This window comes from Xenopus laevis, chromosome 9_10L (genome assembly GCF_017654675.1).
Source record: "Xenopus laevis strain J_2021 chromosome 9_10L, Xenopus_laevis_v10.1, whole genome shotgun sequence".
NCBI classification, from domain to species: Eukaryota; Metazoa; Chordata; class Amphibia; order Anura; family Pipidae; genus Xenopus; species Xenopus laevis.
Genome location: NC_054387.1, coordinates 53,551,568 through 53,571,683, shown reverse-complemented (window position 1 = coordinate 53,571,683; position 20,116 = coordinate 53,551,568). Strand labels below are relative to the sequence as shown.

At 43.7% G+C, this 20,116-nt stretch overlaps 2 protein-coding genes across 4 annotated transcripts in view; one reads left to right on the top strand and one right to left on the bottom strand.

Moving 5' to 3' along the window:
• Positions 1–6,071: 6,071 nt before the first annotated feature.
• The window catches only part of LOC108701202 (arylsulfatase G), a 39,856-nt gene continuing 25,811 nt past the window's right edge, over positions 6,072–20,116 (top strand). For 2 of the 3 annotated variants that reach the window (XM_018235506.2, XM_041576803.1), the window contains exon 1: positions 6,073–6,291. The gene's annotated coding sequence lies outside the window, so the exon portion shown is untranslated. Of the gene's footprint in view, positions 6,292–20,116 lie in introns of all 3 variants that reach the window. The other variant, XM_041576804.1, reaches the window with a different exon arrangement.
• On the bottom strand, positions 9,158–19,060 carry slc16a6.L (solute carrier family 16 member 6 L homeolog; the record flags this gene model as incomplete). The annotated part of the gene is given in 6 exon segments (NM_001086838.1): positions 9,158–10,591; positions 11,377–12,192; positions 12,385–12,513; positions 14,547–14,690; positions 15,314–15,546; positions 18,935–19,060. Coding segments are annotated over 6 exon segments (1,602 nt in total). The 3' UTR covers positions 9,158–10,325.

Below are 20,116 nucleotides of genomic sequence, written 5' to 3'. Positions count from 1 at the left end.
ACCAGTGGCAGTAGTGGCAGCCATGTTGCTGCTGTAGAGAGTAGGAATGAGCAGGAGCTATGTGTTAATTCAAATAATCACCCTCTGCTTGTGCACAGTTAAATGGCAGCAATTCATTACATGACCAGATAGTTTATTGGATTTTCTTTACTACAGGGCTGCGGGGTGCCCAAAACATGTACTATCTTATTTAGTAAAGGGAAATCATTGCGGGACTAGCCGGTGTATGAGGACGAGTGGGCGGAGACATTTATGTTATCCCTTTACGATCACTTTGTAGGCATTGTTTCCCACAATAAACTCTACACTGAACTGTCTCTATACCCGCATCCCCACGGGGCTGTGCCACTTGTATCTGTCCCAGAATACCTTTTGATTCATATATAACCCAGAATCCCCCGGTGCTGTGCTAATGGTGTCTTTCCCAGAATCCCTCACGGTAGAGATGCCAACCAAGTGCTTTTGTTGTCAGGATACGTATTACCCATTCCTTGTTGCACCGACCATTCCCTCTTTGTGCCATTGAATGCACTGGGCTTCAGTTTTAGTGCCATAGAAAATACTGAGCTGTAATAGCACCCTTATTACTGTAGTGTCTTAATCAGTATATCTCTTTAATAATGAATAGTTTTAATACAAGGAATGTTTTATATACAGTGCCCTCCTTTTGAGAGCTAATGGTCACCAGCTGCACCAAAAGGAGAAAATTGTTTCATACTTACCATCATTTTCTTTTCCTGGGTATCCCTATGGCAGCATGATAATGACCTTTGGGTGTGCTCTCTCCCTGTTGGATAAGCAGAAGAAAACCTCCTCCTCCAACTCCCCTTGTCTTAGTACTAAGCACAAACAGGCTAGGTTGGATATGCTGCCATAGGGATGACCAGGAAAAGAAAATAACCGTAAGTGTAAAACAATTTTCTCCTTTCCTGGTCATCCCTGGCAGCATAATAATAACCTTTGGGTAATACCCATGCAATAAAAAACAAAGAGAGGGGAACATAACATGCTGAATATGCCTTAATCAACAGAAGCTGCAAGGACAGACTGTCCAAATTGAATCTCTGAAGAATAATACATCTAATTTATAATGCTTACGAAAGTATCAGATGATCCTAAGGAAGCCGCCCTGCAGATTGCCTCAGAAGAGACCCCTGCTTCTGCTGCCCAAGTAGCCGCAACACTTCTGGATGAATGTGCCCTCAAACCTGAAGGTGATGGTCTGCCCTGCTCTGTATACACCTTGTAAATAGCTTTAGTATATCCAGCTGCTCAAGGTTCTCTTAAATGCAAGTTCCCCTTTTCTTGCACTTGCTGGAATAATGAATAGTCTCCTAGATTTCCTGACTTCCTCCATTCTTTGAATGTAAGCTTGGAGACACCCTCTGACATTTAAAGGACTGTCCTCCCCATCTGAAGGCATAGATGCAAGAGCAATAGGCTCATTAAGATTAAAATTAGACGGGACTGGCTTCAAGACCACCTTTTCCTCATGGAAAACCGTATAGGGCTGATCCACAGACGAAGCTTGCAGCTCCCCTAGCCAATGTCTTGCAACTCGCCTAGCCGATGTCAAGGCTACCAGTAAAATAGTCTTCAAAGACAATGGCCAAAGGGGAATCTCAAGATCCGGCCCAAAGGGGGGTGAAGACAAGGTCTTGAGGACCAGAGGAGCAATCTTTTTCAATGGAGGTCTGATTCTCATAACTGCTTTAAAAGTGATCAATTAAAGGCTTGTCTGCCCATTTCTTGCCCAATACTGCAGATAAGGCAGAAAATTGCAGCTTTAAAGAATTCAATCCATAATCTAGACCAGACTGAAGAAAATCTAAGATCTTGGAAGTAGAAGAGTTCAGGGGATCCCATCCTTGAGCCTTAGACCAGGAAGCAAAACGGTTCCAGATCCTATGATAAGTGGAAGAAGTACCCACTTTCCTGGCCTTCATAAGTTTTTCAACCACCTGATCAGAGAAACCCTATTGCTTCAGTCATAACGTTTCAATGTCCAAAATGCTAGATTTATGGGGCACAATCAATTAATACATTTTTCACCACTGGCAATTTCAAAGGTGATTGGATCGACAGATGCCTCAGTAGTTAAAACCATGGCCTGCGTGGCCAATCTGGGTGAATAGCTATCGCATCCATCTGAGACAGAAGTATCTTCTTCAGGGCTCTGAAATTAGTGGAAAATATGCACGCCCAGAGATTTTCCCAACTCTGTGATAGCGCATCAATGCTCTTGTTGATGCTGATGCAAAACAGGAGAAGATTTGATCTTGATTTTCAATCAGAGGCCATCAGATCTATCTGGGAAAGGCCCCAGTGAGCCACAATCCACCGAGATACCTTCAGGTTCAGCTCCCATTCCTCCCTGTCTATGATTGTCCGACTCAAAACACCCACATGATAGTTCAAGACTGTGGATGGCTGTGATGTCCATTACATGGAACTGCGCCCAAGCCATGATTGGAATAGTTTCTTTAAAGAGCATGAGGCTGCCTGTTCCTCCCTGCTTCCTTATGTATGATACTGCAGAGGCATTGTCTGACCTGATCTTCACAAATAGGCCCATCAGGATTGGCTTGAGAATAATCAAGTCTTCCTGAATCTCTCTCAACTCCAAAATGTTCAACATCATGTGTAACAAATCTTTCTTCCACACCTCCTGGACTCGTACTCCTTCTGTTTGGGCTCCCCAGCCTGTGCCGGATGCATTGGTAAAAACCACTATCCGTTGAGGCTCCTACAGGGGAAACCCTTGCGAAGATTCACTGGGTCCTGCCACCACCCCATGTGAGACTTGAAGGCTAGGGATTTTCTGCGACCAATCCTTGCTATATTGATTCCAGTGAGCCAGGAACCACCTCTGAACACGCTTCATTCTCTACCTCGCCCACTTCACAAGACTGATGGTAGAAGTTAGAGGGCCCAGAAAACTCATGAGGTCCCTGGCTTGCAAAGAACTGAGGTACAGACGCTTCGCCTGTAAGGTAACTTGAGAAATTCTCTGCTGAGGTGTCAAAGAGAGCACCCAGGAATATCATCCTCTATGTGGGTACAGGTTGACTCTTCTCTTCATTCAGAACCCAACCAAAATGGAAAAGAGTTGACATCACCAACAGTACATGGTTCTTGAGTGTCCCTGGATGTCTTGCTACAATTAGATCATCTAAATAATGATAGACTTCCACTCCCAATTTCCTCAATGAGCAGAATACCTTGGTGAAGGTTCTTGGCGAGGTAGAAAGCCCGAAGGTAGGCAACGAAATTGAAAATAGAGACCTTCCCAGGCAAATCTTAAAAAACACTGATGTTCCTCTGCCACAGGAAGGTGAAGATATGCATCCTTTAAAGGAACAGTAACACCAAAAAATTTAAGTGTTTTAAAGTAATGAAAATATCATGTAGTGTTGCCCTGCACTGGTAAAACTGATCTGTTTGCTTCAGAAACACAACTATAGTTCATATAAACAAGCTGCTGTGGAGCAATGGCGGAAACTGAAAAACGGCTATTTCGCACATGTTAACTAATGGATAACAGATAACACTATTAGACAGACAGAGCTTATCTGCTGTGTTATCTGAGCCTTTTCTCCTTTGAATGGCTGCCCCCATTGCTACACAGCAGCTTATTTATATAAACAATAGTAGTGTTTCTTAAGCAGACACAGCAGTTTTACCAGTGCAGGGCAACACTTCATTATATTTTCATTACTTTAAAACACTTTTATTTTTTGGACGTTACTGTTCCTTTAAATTGAGAGAAGCTAACCAATCGCCTGTGTGGACCACTGACTTTATTATGGCAAGTGACTCAATCTTGAAATTCTGATGTTTTAAAGACTTGTTTATATGTCTTAAATCTAGAATAGGCCATAGATTTCGTGATGCCTTTGTAACTAGGAACAAAGGGGAATAAAGCCTAGACTCAATTGCTGAGGGCAAACTGCCACAATTACCTTTTGGAAAGTAACTGAGATATGTAGTCCTGAAAGACTGAATGATTGGCTCCACAGTTGGTTTTTCCGAAAGAAAAGAAGAAATTGTATTGAGGCTTTCATAAAAATTCCAGAAGATACCCCATGGTAATTATAGTTGGTGCCCATTAATCTTGTATTTCTCTGACCCAAGGAGCCTTGCCCCTAATGGAAATGGTAGGGCCAACCTCATCTCATTGCCGCATTGGTTGGCTTTTAGGGGATCTGTAATTCTTAGCCTTAGAGGCACGAAAAAATCCTGATTGACCAGAACGCCAGGCAGACTTGTATTCCTTACCAGGCCTGTAGGAACTAGACTTCTCTCTACACTTGGAAGAAAACATCTCCCCTTGTCTTTTCTCTTGAAATGCTTAGCTTGGGGCAAAAAAGTACTTTCACTACCAGAAGATTCGCAAATAATATCATCCAAAGATTTACCAAAATACTTGCCCTCAAAGGGAAGTTTACATAAAGCATTTTTTGAAGCTTTATCCGCATACCAGGAGCCAAGCCACAATGCGCAGTGGCATATGAGATATTATGGTCTGCCAAGCTCGATAAATGTACTGTCGCAACTAGACAAAATTTCACTGCTTTCTTCAAATCAGAAATGGCTTCACAGAATTCTCCATAAAATCTGTTCAGTGTTCTCTGCCCAAACAGACATTGCTTTAGAAATAAAAATAGCTGCAGCTGCAGGGTTACAAGCAGCTCCTGCTGTGAAAAATGCTTTTTTCAATTCCATCTGTCCATTGGATGCTTTAAAGCTGAAATGTCGTCAATCGGAAGTGCAGTCTTTTTAGACAGACGGGCAACCGGTGGATTTTCCCAGATCTCCAGGTACTCCTGAGAAAAAGGATAAAGGATAAAGGTTAGAAAATGTATTCTCAACAGGAATCTTTTTACGATACTTCGTCCACTCCTGGTCAATTATGTCCTTGATCCCGAACAGCTTTAATAAGCGAAGGAATCAATTTATTATCAAAACATTTTGAACTTTCAGTTTCCTCCTAAGAGGAATGGGATTTATAATCCTCTGAAGCAGGTTTGGACTGGAAGTCAAAATAGGCCCTGGCTTTACAAGTACAGAGAGGCCCAATCTGCTCCCCATCAGCCCAATAAATAGCGACTTTCTATGGCAATTTATGGCAGGCCCTCAGATTGCCAGTCTGGGTCTGCTCTAAAGAAAAAGAATCTTGAACAACAGAGGTAGAAGGAACAGGTTCTTTAGAAAACATAGGTTGCCTTAGTGCATACCTCCCAACTGTCCCTTTTTCGGAGGGACAGTCCCTCTTTTGACAGCTTAACCCGCAGTCCCTCATTTGTACTGGAAAGTCCCTATTTTCTCTGCACTGAACAGCCAGAAAAAGAAACAAAGTTTCTCACTTAATTGGCTTTTAGCAGAGAGCCCAGAACAGCTAACAGGTGCAAATAAGATACTTTGTAACAATTTTGAGACACAAAAACACAGTTTAGATAAAGAGAAATATTTTCAAACTTTCATAACCTGGCAAATTTTGTAAAACAAACATGGTAATTAGGGGGTGTGGCCACAGAAAGGGGTGTGGTCAAAAAATTGCTGCGCTACGTGCAGGAAAAAAAATTTTGTCCCTCTTTTTACTTCCAAAATGTTGGGAGGTATGCCTTAGTGTATCAGCTACAGCATCCCTGATCCACTGCATAATAGACTCCTGATTGAAGGCTGTAGTAGAAGTGGAAGCAGACTCTCTTTCTTTATCCTGCACAGCAAATTCCTGAAAGCATGTCTGACAAAATCTCTTATGCTTCATAGCAGGATTGTCACATGCCCTACAGGGTCTGAAATCTGCACTCTCCTCCCTCCTGTGCCATTTTTTAAAAGCAGCAGGGACAGGGCTACTAAGACATAATGAGAGTAGTAATAAATGAACAGCTCTTTTTGCAGAACTCTAAAATAAAATATAAGTATGCTGGTAGGGCACTCGCCCAGTAGATTTTGAGGCAGCACGCTTGGTAGCAGCCTGATCCATGTTGTGGCACTGTAAGGACTCCATAGAGCACAGAACGCTGAAGCCACGCTGTTTAGAATCAAAAGACCCACCAGTGATGTCACTTCCGGTATGCGACTGTAGGTGGTGCCAGAGCACCAAAAAGATATGCTGCCAGGCTGCAGGGGCCTCTGCACAGTAATATATCGGCAGAGCTTCCGGTGGATGGAGCTGTAGAACTGTACCGTGATCGGATTACAAAAATCCGTGAGTGCCCTACCTGCAACTGCTTTCTTACCCACAGAAGAAAACAAAGACGAGGGGAGTCGGAGGTACTTATATGGGTAAGGGAGGCGTGTTTTTTTCTTCTGCTTATCCAACAGGGAGAGAGCATAACCAAAGTTTATTATTATGCTGCCAGGGATGACCAGGTAATACAATTTCAACTTCTAGTCATCATTGGCTAGAGGAAAGCATTTGATCTAAGTATGAAATTAATTTTTTTGAATACACACTCTATGCCCAGTGACAAAAGAGGGCTCACAGAGAGGCACAGGTAGCAGCAGGATCTTGGTGGCCACTATCATAAAGTGCTGAGACATACTGTGTATATAGTGTCACTAAATGCTGAAGTAACTGTGTAATGAAATGCTGGGGGAACTCTGTTTATATATATTGCTGCAGTCACAGTGTAGGGTTGCCACCTGTTTGGTTTTGACCCGAATAGTTTGTTTTTTCTAAGGCCTGTTCGGGTCTCATCTTTCTGTTCAGTTTTTGGCTTTGTGAAACCCGAACAATAATCTAGCCGATAGATAAAAACTCACCTCATCATGCATTAGTTATTATCAAGTGTTGTTAATTTCGTATTATTACAGAAACAAACAAAAAAAGCAAATCAATCAAAAATAAAAAATACATTTTCTAAATTAGCATTGCTCTATTTGAGCTTTCTGGACAACTGATTTCTGTATAACAGATCTCATACCTGTAATTAAAGATTGGGTATATCCATCAGGCAGAATTTAGAGAGAAATAGTGTTGCTACCAGTGTGGTTTTGAATTAGACATCTTAGTTTTTCAAAGGGCTGTACATTCAAAAATTCTGTCCGGTTCAAAACTAGGCAGCCAGTTATGTCTAAGTCATGCAATAACCCCTCCCTGGCATCATAACTCCACTGACATCATTGTGCCCGCCTCTCCCCCAATGTTATCTGCCCCACACCCTTTGTTCGATTTCGCCACCGGCAAAGGTGGCAACCCTATCACTGTGTCATTATATATTTGGGCCAATACGTCCTGAAATGCTGGGATTTTTGGGGCATACTGAGGCCACTGTGTAATGAAATGGTGGGGTCGCTGTTTCAGCAGATGTCATTGTGTCTTGAAATGCTGGGGCCACTGTGTCAGAGGAAATTACAGAGTCTCTGTGAGTTAAAGGAACAGTTCAGTTTAAAAATAAAAACTGTGTAAATAGATAGGCTGTGCAAAATAAAAAATGTTTTCAATATAGTTAGTTAGCCAAAAATGTAATCTATAAAGACTGGAGTGAGTGGATGTCGAACAGAACAGAACTTTTCTAACTCTTGGTTAGTCAGCGACTGTAAGGGCAGAGACACATGCTCAGATTCTGGGAGATTAGTCGCCCAGCGACAATCCCCTCTTCTTCGGGGCGACTAATCTCCCCAAATGCCTTGCACTAGAATGTAAATCGGCGGCGGGATGGCAATCGGAGTGCTTTGTTTTCCGAAGTCGCTTCACGAGGAAACTTTAGGCTACTTCAGAAAACAAAGAGCTCCGAGTGCCATCCCGCCGCCGATTTACATTCTAGCAGGCGGGAGGCAGTTCGGGGAGATTAGTCGCCCCCCAGGCGACTAAATCTCCCCGAATCTGAGCGTGTGTCTTTGCCCTAAGGGTCACTGATTGGTTATTGCTTGGTAACCAATCAGTGGGAACCAAGAGAGTAGTGTTCTGTCTGTTATATTAGACATCCAGTCACACCAGCCTTTATAGATGACCTTTTTTGACTATACTATATTAAACTAAACTATATTAAAAAAAAAACGTTTTACTTTGCATAGCCATCTATTTATCCAGTTTTTATTTTTATACAACAAACATTCTTTTAAAGCTGGGGCCACTGTGTTATAAAATGCTAGAGCCACTTTGTCAGAGGCAGTCACAAAGCTGTTTAATGCGGGGAGTTTCTGTTACTGAGCCGTTTAAAGCTGGGGCCACTGTGCCATAGGGAGTCTCAAAACAGTTATGTGCTGAGAGTTGTTGGGAGTCAGCAAGCTTTTTAATGTTGGGGGTGCCATTGCGACGTTTGTTCCTGGTATCAACGGTGTTTTTTTACACTGATAACAGAAAGAATCTATGAAATTGTGTCTAGTGAGTCAGTTGTGGATTCAGAAGTAGGAGTGGCTTATGTTAGAACCACAATGTTTTAAAGAATGTGTTTTAGGCTGATGTATTGAAAAATTCCCCCAAAATCCTACTAGTCCCGCCCAGCTGTTGCACATGCTGCTGCCTTCTTTCGCAGGTTGTGCAGGGGAGCCAGCGGCACTTAGCACTGAAGGACAGGAACCAATCAGCAACTAGACTGACCTGATAGGGAACTGAAGCCTGCCCTCCTACTATGCTTCAGGCAGGGACTGTTAGGACACACCCACCACTTATTTGAAACACTGACAGGGGCCATATCAGATCTATATTTTTTTTGGAATAATGTTAATATTTAGCCTAGAGTAAAACCCCATTATATATTAGCCACTATCACCTACAAGATTATTGTTTTTTTTTTACTTTTACCTATACTGTATGTCTCCTTTAAAAAGGTGGGTATGGCCATGGTGGTCTTGCAAGTGGGTGTGGCTAAAATAATTAGGCAAACCGCTGGACATCCCTTCATATTTTTTGAAACACTTCAACCATTGGGCTTGGGTGGGAAAGGGGTAATTAATCATGCCTTTGTCTTATAAGTCTTTGGCTGTTATTCTGTGTGTATGCCTAGAATCCTTGCCATAAAGCAAGGCCGGACTGCTGCTTTTGTGCCAGAAAGGACCTTACGACTGTCACATAATTACCAGGAAACAAACTCTCTCCTGCAGACAATACATATCAAAAAGACACAACTTTACATGACAATACAGATTGAAAATTTCAAGTCAACCCTTTCTACTCTTATGGCAATAATCCCTTTAAGAACAAAAACAGATTTGCTGTGTTTTATTCCAAGGCAAATGATGTCCCAAATGCATTTACATTTACATCTGTCAATACAACTGGTTTTTGGATTTAAATACAAAACAAAATATAGAAAGTCCTGAGGCACTATAGGAAATTTGCAACATTCCTACAGAAATGTAAAACAGACCTGTTTACATCATTGTATTAGAAACCTAATCTGTCAGCAGCAGCTTTTACACTAAAATCATTAAATAAATATTTGGTTTTTGCATTAACAAAAAAAAAAATGTTTTCTATTTTTCTCGAAAAATATATTTTCAGTGTATCTTATTTAATGACGTGCGCAGTGGTACAGAGGAGCGCTGGAGTTTCCGTAATGCAGCCATAACTATTTAGTGTAGGGTTTTGGAGCCATGGGGGGGGAGGCAGCAGTGCAATTACATGCAACTTGCTTGCTCAGCATTCCAGGCTGCAGAGCACAGATCCAGCCATTTAGTAAGCATGCCAGTTGTTTTACCGTTATATGTGTGTTCAAGTTCATACAACACTGCATGTAACGTCAAGAGAACGTGGTAGATAAATAAATACCCTGCATGATCGTTTTCAAACTATTTCTTTGGGTACAAATACCCTAACTACCCTAAAAGAAAAAATATTGTTGCCCAATAATCTCTGATATTCTTTCACATTTTTTCATTTGCTTTCCCTTTTTATGTTTGGTTTAACCTCTGATTCAAAGTCCATTTGCAATAAAACTTGGGCCCATTTGCATTTACCCCACTAAGAACCTTCCCATGAATAAGTGAATCACATCCCTCAGTTCTTACCCAAGAATCAGGAATTCTCTGTGGTTCCTGATGCTGGGTTGCTCTCTTTCCCATGGTCAAACCAGAACCACCCCCTGGTTAAATCAATGCAATCTTTCCCCAGAGTACTTACTTCTGATCATAGCTCTAATTCTCTGTTCTTACTGCTCCCGGCTCTTTACTTTCCCATGATCGGGCAGTGGGGGGCAGAGAAGACAAAAATGGGAACTGGGCAATTATCTTCTAAATCACCCACTACACAACTATGAGAAAGAGAGAGCTCAAGAGCAGGAATCAAATGTGGATTCAAGTATCAGCTTAAGTGGCAGCAAAACAGTCCTAGGACCAGTTCATGTGGAAGTGAGAACCTGTGTGGAGATGTTGGCTCATAGAATTGCATTTAAGGGGGATTGGTTTAGGCTCTGACAGCTTTTGCTGAGACCCTCAACCCTGCCCAAGTCCATTTCAAGAAAATCCACTGGCAGCTCCTTCACATCCTGGCAAATGTTATGCTGCCCAGCCGCCGGCTTCTTCTTGCACAGTCCTCTCTTGCATGGTCTCACCAATGCTAAGAACAGGGCACCCAGAGCCATCCCCGCTGCACAGGAGTAAAATGCTGACCCGTAGTTTTTTGTCCAGTCAACCAGCACCCCTGAAAGAGAAGAAAATATGTATTCGTGTAAAATCCCGGATTGCATAGCCAGGAGAGCTGAATAACTGTAACTGCTTCCAGGCACTATGCAGGCAGGTTGATGGATAATTCTACCAAATTGCACAGCGTCGGGGGCGTTTTATCAGGGCTTTCTGTATTTAGTATGATCAGAAAAATGGACTCCTTGTCAAAGTCTTGTACTTGGGAGAGGAGGAGGAATCCTGTTTATCGGTTACAAATCAACAGATTTCCTGTGATTGTTTGGAATCAGGTTACAAAGAAAGCGGAGCATCAATTTGGGATCTCATTAAAGATATCTTCTAAAAAGGAGTAATTTGTCCTTGTTTTAGTGCAAAGGAAAAGCTTCTATGGATCAGTTGCTGCTTTGTGTAATCACTCGCACCTATGCTGGGATTCACTGTAGCCCTACAGTAGGAGGACAGAAGCAGCTTTCCTTTGTGCTGGTTATTGCACAATGTCTGAGAGAAATGCTCTGCTGGGGGTTAAAATATCGTTACAGTGAGTGGGTAGTAGATAACTGTATGATCTATGAGAGTAATGTCATGTGGGGGTTACACAGGCCCAGATTTGTGGCAAGGCCTCTGTGCACCTTAACATGAAATCCATTCCTGGGATTACAAAAGCCTTACAGTAGGAGGGCAGAATATAGCTGTATGATTTATTAGATTATTGCCTTGCTGGGGGTTACAGTAGCCTTACAGTAGGTGATAAATAACTGCTTGATAGGGAAAGGAAAACTAAAACATATGATTATTAATAATTACCTCCTAGTGGGGGTCCAGCCAACCCAGCGATGCTCTGGATAAATACATATACACCCACTCCCGATGACATCTTCTCAATCCCAACAATATCATCTTCAGCCACCAGTGGGATGTGCGTTCCAGTCACTGTCCCCAACATACATCCAAAGAAGACGCTACAAGCGATGAGGCCACTGAAGTTGTAGGCAAAGGGGAAGGCAATGAGCGCCACACACAGCAGCACCACGAACACCAGCTCAATATAAATTTTCCGCATGGGTTTCTTGTTTAGTATCCACCCTGCGCTGATCCGCCCAAATACCTCGGAAATGGCCATAGCTGACAGCATGTAGGCCGAGAGGTCCTTGTTAATGCCCAGACTCAAGCTTAGGGGAATGATATAAAGCGACGGTGCAAAAAACCCAAGAGTGGCAAAGAGCCCAAAAAGTGCATAACATATGAAACTGGGATTCTTTAATACTGAGAAGTCCAGAAGGGGCGGGGCCTTTATCTCTGGTTCTGGATGTTCCACCATCTCCTTCCTCTCGCTCAGTGTTTCCGGGCTCTTCTCAGGCTTCATGCTTGCTGGTACGTTCTTAGGTGAGGTAGATACTTCAACTCCAGAATCAATGGAGTCTACAGAGGTGAGCGTCTGCTCATTTTCAAGCATATAGGTAGTCTCTAGGTTCTCGGGTTTCGCGGGTGATTTAGATACATCTGGGGGTTTGATGACAATGGGTCGAAGGAGGGAACCACATACAACAATGTTCAGCTGTAGGGCACCCACTGTCAGTAAACAGTATCTCCAGCCAATCAGGTTGTTCAATGCGGTGATGGCTACAATCAGAACAAAGAGGTTGTATGGTCAATAACGACTCATCCTGGTTGTTACTAAAGAAGCCACTACAGCCACGTTTATAGCATGAACATGGCCATAATAAAGGATTTGGAAAGATTTGTGGGAGTTTACAATAGCAGCCATTTTGTAGCAAATCATTCTGGAGTATAGTCCAACAGTAAGCGACTCACCTGGGGCAAAGGCAAACACAGCGAAACATTCTCCAGTGGATGCTACTGCCGTAACCAATGAGCGGCGTTTCTCAAAATACTGAGACAGGATGGTGACAGTAGGAAGGAAAGTCAGACAGTAGCCCAGACCTGTGTGGTGAGAAATGATTAGGCATCAGGAAGCTGTATATAACCAACCAGAGGCAGCACCAGCTCAGGAGGCTGACTAAAAGTCGCCATACACAAGCAGATTTTATTCAGCACCGAAAATCACCAAGATATAGGTCGGAGAGGTTTAACCTTTTACCTGCCAAGAACGTAGGTATTATGTTCTTGCAGGGAAAAGCCCTAACTGCCAAGCACGTAGTACCTATGTTCTTGGCTGTAAAGGGCTCCTCTCTGCATCTGCGGCTTCAGTAGAGGGCTCCGGTGCTCTCCCACCCTGTTAAGTAGACCCTTGGCGTCAATATGTAGGGTCTTTTCCAATTGTATGTAAGAAATTGGGTGAGATAAATGCGACCAACTGCAATATTTTTAGGCGATTTTTAGAAATGTCATAAAAACTCCTACATTTAGTGTAGCTTTGCAGTATGGTAGTTTGTAGTAGAAAGACATAATTAACCATTTTGGATTTGTCAGAATGTGTACTTTCCAAGGATGTATGGTTTTGGGGGGTCTTTGTGCTTTTAGAACAGTGTTTTTGCAGTATGGTAGTCTTTTTTTGTACCTTTTATCCCACATTAAACTTGCAGTGTTTATAAATTAGTGTAAATGTAAGCCATCAAATAAGTATACACTAGGTAGATTCTGGGGTCTTTACGTGCCATGTACTTCGATCAACCTTTGAACATTGGGCATCAAACTGTTCAGAGGATCCCCAGCTTTCATATTTGGGATGCTTTATGTTGATACCTAATTGTATGTTGGAAATAAGATGCTGCAGGGTGGAAGTTTTGATGGGATTTTTGGAAATGTCACCAAAATTGACAAATTTAGGAAAGGTTTGCGGCGTAGAAAGACACACATACCCAATTTGGATTCGGGGACTGTGTACTTTCTGAAAATATATGGTTTTCTGGGGTGAACGTACTTTTTTCTACCTTTGCCCACCCCAAAATTATGTAAATGTGTTGATTTTGCAGTACCTGAAATGACTGACCATGACCATATGGGGGTCTTCCTTTTAGGGTCCCTATATGCCAAGTGCTTAGGTAAACCTATACATATTAGGCATCAAACTGTTCAGTGGACTCCTGGTGATCATATTTAGGGTGTTTCACATTGGTACCTAATGATGTGTGGGAGATATGATGCTGTAGATTGGAAGCTTTGAGGTCATTTTTCAAAAAATTCTATAAAAAATTATAACTTCAGGAAAGAATTGCAACTTGGTAGTTTGGCATACATAGATATATTTACCCATTTTTGATTCTCCAGAATCTGTTCTTTCTAATAATGGGTAGTTTTCTAGGGTAAACCTACTGCTAGTGGAATGTTTGGCCTTGAAATCAGAAGAATGCCGTTCTGGGGAGCGGTGCTTTGGAAATTTGGTAGTGTACTACTTGGAGATTTTGATCTATACAAGTGAGAAATCTCCATAAAACTATATATATATATTTGGTATTGCCGCGTTTAGGAGACATAGACCTTTCCAAATCAGCTGTGTTCTTGTACATTAAATTATGTTTCCGATATATGTGATTGTACTACATGAAACATGGTTTTTTTCATTTTACCAGACACTTAGAAGCCTATGTTTTTTTACAGAAGTGGAATTGCACCAAAATTCATATTTAGAAAGCTCAGGTTGTCCTGAAAAAAACAATATATTGTTTTCCTGGGTAAACTAAAAGACCCCCCAGAAAAGGCCCTTAAAGTGAAAGAGTACAAAATGTTCAAAAATTGTCTGGCAATAAAAGTACCATATCAGCCAAAATGTCTGGCAGCGAAAAAGGTTAAAAATCTAATGGCCGTGTCAGCTTGTTGATGCAGTCCTTGCTCCCCACAACCTGTATGTGGTCTTCTAATGAGCAGATCTTTCAATGTATGGCCACCTCTAGCAACATTCCTCTGGTTAAACCTATGTGTCGTTCAGTGTGGGCAGGAATGAGCGTGACTGCTACTGAACAATTTTTACCCTCCTTTGTCCATCAGAATCAAAATTTTCATTTTCCCCAATTTACCTGATATTAATCCGATGGTGACGTACATCTCCACAACACTGCGTGCGAATGAAGCTACTATCATGCCTGTGCTGATGAGGATCCCTCCGACCATAACCACTGGCCGGTGCCCAAAGCGGTTGCTCAGAACGGTGGACAAGGGAGCTAAACGACAATGAAGACTGTTAGAGAATCCCAGAGAGCATAGAAAATATGAAACAGTATGTTATTCTCTCAAATTTGATTAGGCCCTCTGATTGTCGGCATGGACTGGGGTCTTAAAGAGACGGTGAGTTCCATGGACACGTGCATGTGGCATCTTACAGCAGTCCCTCTGGCATTTGCCAGAACTCACAGATTGCCAGTCCGGGCCTGGCGTTGTATTCCAACAATGGCTGCAGGTTGGACAAAACTGATCTTGCCTCATTCTCTCCATCCTGTGCTATCATCACCATCTTGCCCTCCTGTCTCCATCTTTTCTCCCGTCTAAATCTCACTCTCCTGTCCCCATCTCGCTCTTCTGTCATCCTCTTGCCCTCCAGACTTCCTCTGCTTTTCTTCCCCTTGTCCTACTGTCTGCATCTCGCCCTGCCTCCACTGCGCCCTACTTTCTCCATCTGAAACAAAAACTATATTAAACCAATCACAAAGCTTAGAGGAGGAGTTCCTTCTGCAACACACTCATTTTAAATTGAACTTTTTAATTAGAGAAAAGTGAATGACTAATGTCGCGACAGATAAAAGGGGGAGCCACATGTGAGGACAGGGGGTGATGTCATGTGACTTACCAGTAAATGTCATTACAAAGACACATATTGAGATAATCCACGATATTCGGCTGTTGCTCTCATCAAAGTGGCCCATCAGCTCATTGAAGAAGACCCCAAAGGACTTGATGACACCGTAGGTAAATACTTCCACGAAGAAGAAGGCACCAGCCACGGCCCAACCCCAGCCCCCATCAGGCACTTTGGTATAAACGTTGGCTCTATTGCATCCCTCCATGGCTCTCATCTTTAGCCTGGGGGCAGAGACAGACAGAAGAACATCAGATCAAGGCACAATCTTGGGCAAGATTCATTCTATGCCAATAATAATCTCAAATTTGATTAGGCCCTTCTTAAAAGACTGACTGTTTCCTGAGCTGGGATTAAAGGGCAAGCAACTGCAAAGGACTCTCAGATAAACACTGGCTTTCAGCAGATTATTATGTTTATATAAAGCAGCATGGCAGCACCTGGCAATAAGCTCTACCAAGCAACAGGGTAACAGTTTACATTCCAAGGGCCATAGACAGGGGTCACACATATTGTAAATTGTACAGTTAACTTCCCCTTTAGTTACATAGTTAGGGAGAGTTGTGGGGAAGGACCCCATGACAGATGTCAGTTAGCAGAGTGTTCCATGGGAATATCCTACTAAGGGACTCTGCATAATAACACCCTGAATCTTACCTTCAGCCAGTTGTTACTTCTCACTCATATCACACTTTATAACTCACTAGAATAGGGCAAATTAGAATATCAGAATAGGGCACTGTGATCCAGCTGGGAACTGAATGGTTTTATTGGAGACCTCCGAGCCCCCTCACCATCTCTGACTGTTTTCTTTGTGGTGCAAGTGCAAATGATGCACTGTCCCCACCACACACCTTTCTCCCCACCCGGTTGCATAGTGTATTTGTGGCTTGTCTCTACTTCCTTTGTATTGTGGAGTGTATTTCCTGGTACTCATGTGACTGTCTCCACTTCCGTTGTATTGTGGAGTGTATTTCACAGTACTCGTGCCTTATTCTGCTCCCTTTCTGGTACAAAATGAAATGGGTATTTATATTTATAGCACTGCTGCCTGGAGAAACCATGGACTAATTTAGTGGGAGAATATGCAGAACAAGCAAACCCGATTTTACTGTGACTTTTCTCAAGCAATATTAAAAATGGAGAGTCAGAGCAGCAGTGCATGTGGCGTTTCTCAAAATGGCAATTGAGAGAACACGTTCTGAGGCTCAGATCTGGTTTTTGCCTCAGTTGGGGGGCAGTAAATGAGTATAGAGGAGAAGGAGATGCATTATATAAGGTATTAAGCCTAAGGGCTGGAGCTGTTATTCAGGGTAGGTGGGGTGGTATTGCACAGAAAGGGATTTTTCTATAAATGCAGTGGCAGCATAACCCCTGTGGTCCCTGCAACCTTACGGAAGACTATCTTGTGAATACACGTGGAGGCCCCATCCCCCAGAGGCCATTCATGGGAAATGTGGGGGCAGACGATCATGTGCAGCAATAGCTGGAAAGTTTCTTAATGATGGATTGGCCCCTCCGGCACTGAGAGAGAGAGTGAGGGGCCCATCGGAGTCATTCGTGCCCTCTCCATATAAACACATGGAACTCTTCGGAACCGCCCACAAAAAGAATGAGTGCCTGCGCGTTTAGACACGTATAAGACACAACACTAGCAAAGAGATTTTTATTCAGCAGCTCTCCAGTTTGCAATTTCAGCAATCTGGTTGCTAGGGTCCAGATTACCTTAGCAACCATACAGTGATTTGAAGAAGAGACTGGAATATGAATAGCAGAGGGCCTGGCTAGAAATAGGAGTAATACAAAAGAGCAATAACCATAAATGTGTACCTTTACAGAGCCTTTGTTTTTTTTAGATGGCGCCAGTGACCCCCATTTGAAAGCTGGAAAGAGTTAAACAAGCACACTCACACCAGGTTTTGCACACACACACACACACACACACACACACACACACACACATAAATAAACTTTTAGGGCTCTTACACACGGCCGTTTTTGCCTGCGCTCCCCTGCGCTTTCTACTGTTCAGCCACAGGGGAGCGCAGGAGTAGACACAGTCAATTAATTTGAAGGGGGCTGTACTCACACAGATGCATGTAAGCACCGAACACAGGTGAAATGCAACATGCTGTGTCCCAACCTGCGTTTGGTGCATACATGCGTCTGTGTGAGTACAGCCCCCTTCAAATTAATTGACTGCGTCTTCTCCTGCGCTCCCCTGTGGCTGAACGGAAGAAAGCGCAACGCAGGGGAGCCCAGGCAAAAACGGCCGTGTGTAAGAGCCCTTGCACACACACAAGTGCACATGAATACAGACACACATATACAGAGTGTTTCCACACTTTCACAAGCAGGTGGCAGCTGATAACCCCAGCGCAGGGAGCAGAGGATGACGGGGCAGAATGAGTCTTGTGGGCTCCGGCCTGTTCCAGCGCCAGGGAAGTATGTGTAGCCCTGACACACCACGTAGGTCACAGAGACATCTGTTATGGGAAGCTCTGCCCTTACATTCACAGAAACCACTCAGTTTCCAGTCTGCCGGCCATGCACTTTGAACTGGGAGACGCCAAGTTGTTTTTTTTTGGGGGGGGGGGTCCATTCTGCCTAGGGGTTCTCTTACTTCTCTGTCCCACTAGAAACAGTGGAACACACGTGAAAGTTGATGGGATGGGGTGTGATTATATTGGGGTCATACATTCCAGATTATGTTGGGGGAGGGTTACACATTTGATTTTATGTTGGGGCTAGACACTATGGATTATGTTGGGGGTCACACACACTACAGATTCAATTGGGGGAGTAACACTACAGATTATTTCCTGCTTTTCCCACTGAAGTTGGGAAGTTGTGCAGCGTGAGGTTACATCATACCTATGCGGTACATTTTATCATACATCTCAAACATTGCCACACACACACACACACACACTCTTCTGGTCTGGCAGGCAAGGAGTTAAACGCCCCACCACCTACCAGCAGTGCAATATGTCACTGGCACTCAAGTACAGGCAGCAATCTCCTCAATGACACTATGGTGTCTTCCTGAAGTATAAACCTTTGTGTGTTCTCACCCATATGCACACTGTTACACACAGCTTGTCACACACTCACTGTCACACATTCAGATTGTGAGTCTCGCATTCAGTTAACACTTATATTCTCACTAGTGCATACACACAACTTCTCTACATACACAGTAACACACATACAATTGCCATGCTTAATTACCATGGTTTGGGTTGTGTGTTACAATAAGAGGAGTAGCTATATATATATGCTCTTATTATATATGGAATCTTACTCACTGTGTGAAATGAAGCTGTTCCAGGAGTAGTGGGTGCAGTGCCCAGATGCCAGGAATAGGGGTGTAAGGTCAGATCCTACTTATTATTGTGAGTGTGAGATCAGACTAGTGGGAGCACAGTATAATGTGGGATTCTACTGAGTAAGCTCAGGATGTACCAGGGGTAGTGGGTGCAGTGCCCGGGTGCCAGGGGTAGGGGTAATAAGGTGGCACTCACTGTGAGTGTCTGATCGGGCTATAGCCGGGGATACAGGGTGCTATGGCTGAATGCAGGAATAGCGGTTATCAGGTGGGTTGCTACTTACTGTGAGTGCCACATCGGACTGGGCTTACGCGGTGCCAGGCAGCATATCCCACCAGCCCAAGTGCTGCCCCGGGCGCCCCTTTAAATGGCGCTTAAACAGGCGCTCAGCTTCTGTCCATGCCGGGCTGGATTCTCAGCTCTTCTCCGTATATATACCGGCTTTAGCCGGTCTGGGGCCGCGGGAGCGCGCCTGAGAACGACGGGCATGCGCATAGGGCTGGGATTCTCTTAACCCTTTCTCTGCCGGCGGCAGTATGTTTGCCTCTCGCTGCTCTGCTGCTGGGAAATGAACGGGGGCCACAGGGGCCCATAATCACCTCATTAGTGCAGGGACCTGAATCTGACAGAGGGACATTTTTGGGTTGTGGGATCCCCAATTTCCTATTGGCATAGATCTGGCAGAAGGACTTTATTGGGGTGCGGGACCTTCTCCTCTAGAGATCCAGATCTGTTCGTTAAACATTATTGGAGTGTGGGATCTACACTGTTTTAGAGACCTGGATCTGACACCAGAGCATTACTGGGCTGTGGGATCCCCAATAGGATATTGCAGGATCCCTTATGTTACCGCAGGAAAGTATTAGGGGGGTATCCTCACTATTGCAGGGGTCAGGGTCTGACAGGAGTGTGGTGTCACCAGAAATACAGGATATTATTGGGTTATTGGATCTTCAGTAACTGGTGCCTAGGTCTGGCAGCAGGGGTTATTATTGGGGAAGACCAGGCAAAGGACTAGTTAGTTTGACAAGGAAAACACAGTGTGGTGTTCACACGCAAGGAACAAGGTGCTGGGAATTGATTTTGACTTTATAGGGCATGTGAGGTGACCGGGACTCCATCTGCTGGGTACAGGGTGTCACTGCAGGCAGTGCATTGCTCCATCTCTACACCACTGTACCCCTGGGCTGCTACTTGTGGGTGGATTGGGCTGACAGTGTGCTCACATCTGTCTGACAGCTGCTATACCCTGTGCTGTAACATACAGAGACAATGTTCACTCACTCTGCCCTGAATTAGATGGTCAGATAGAACAGATACACGTGCACACCGGTGCCCCTCAATAAATTGTCCCGCCTGGTGCACAGATCTTTAGGGAGACGGCACTTCCAAAGTGGCTACAAGAAAAAAAAATAGGTACCGCCAGTAAAAGCGATTCAAACAGGTGGCAAGCCCCTTGTGTGTT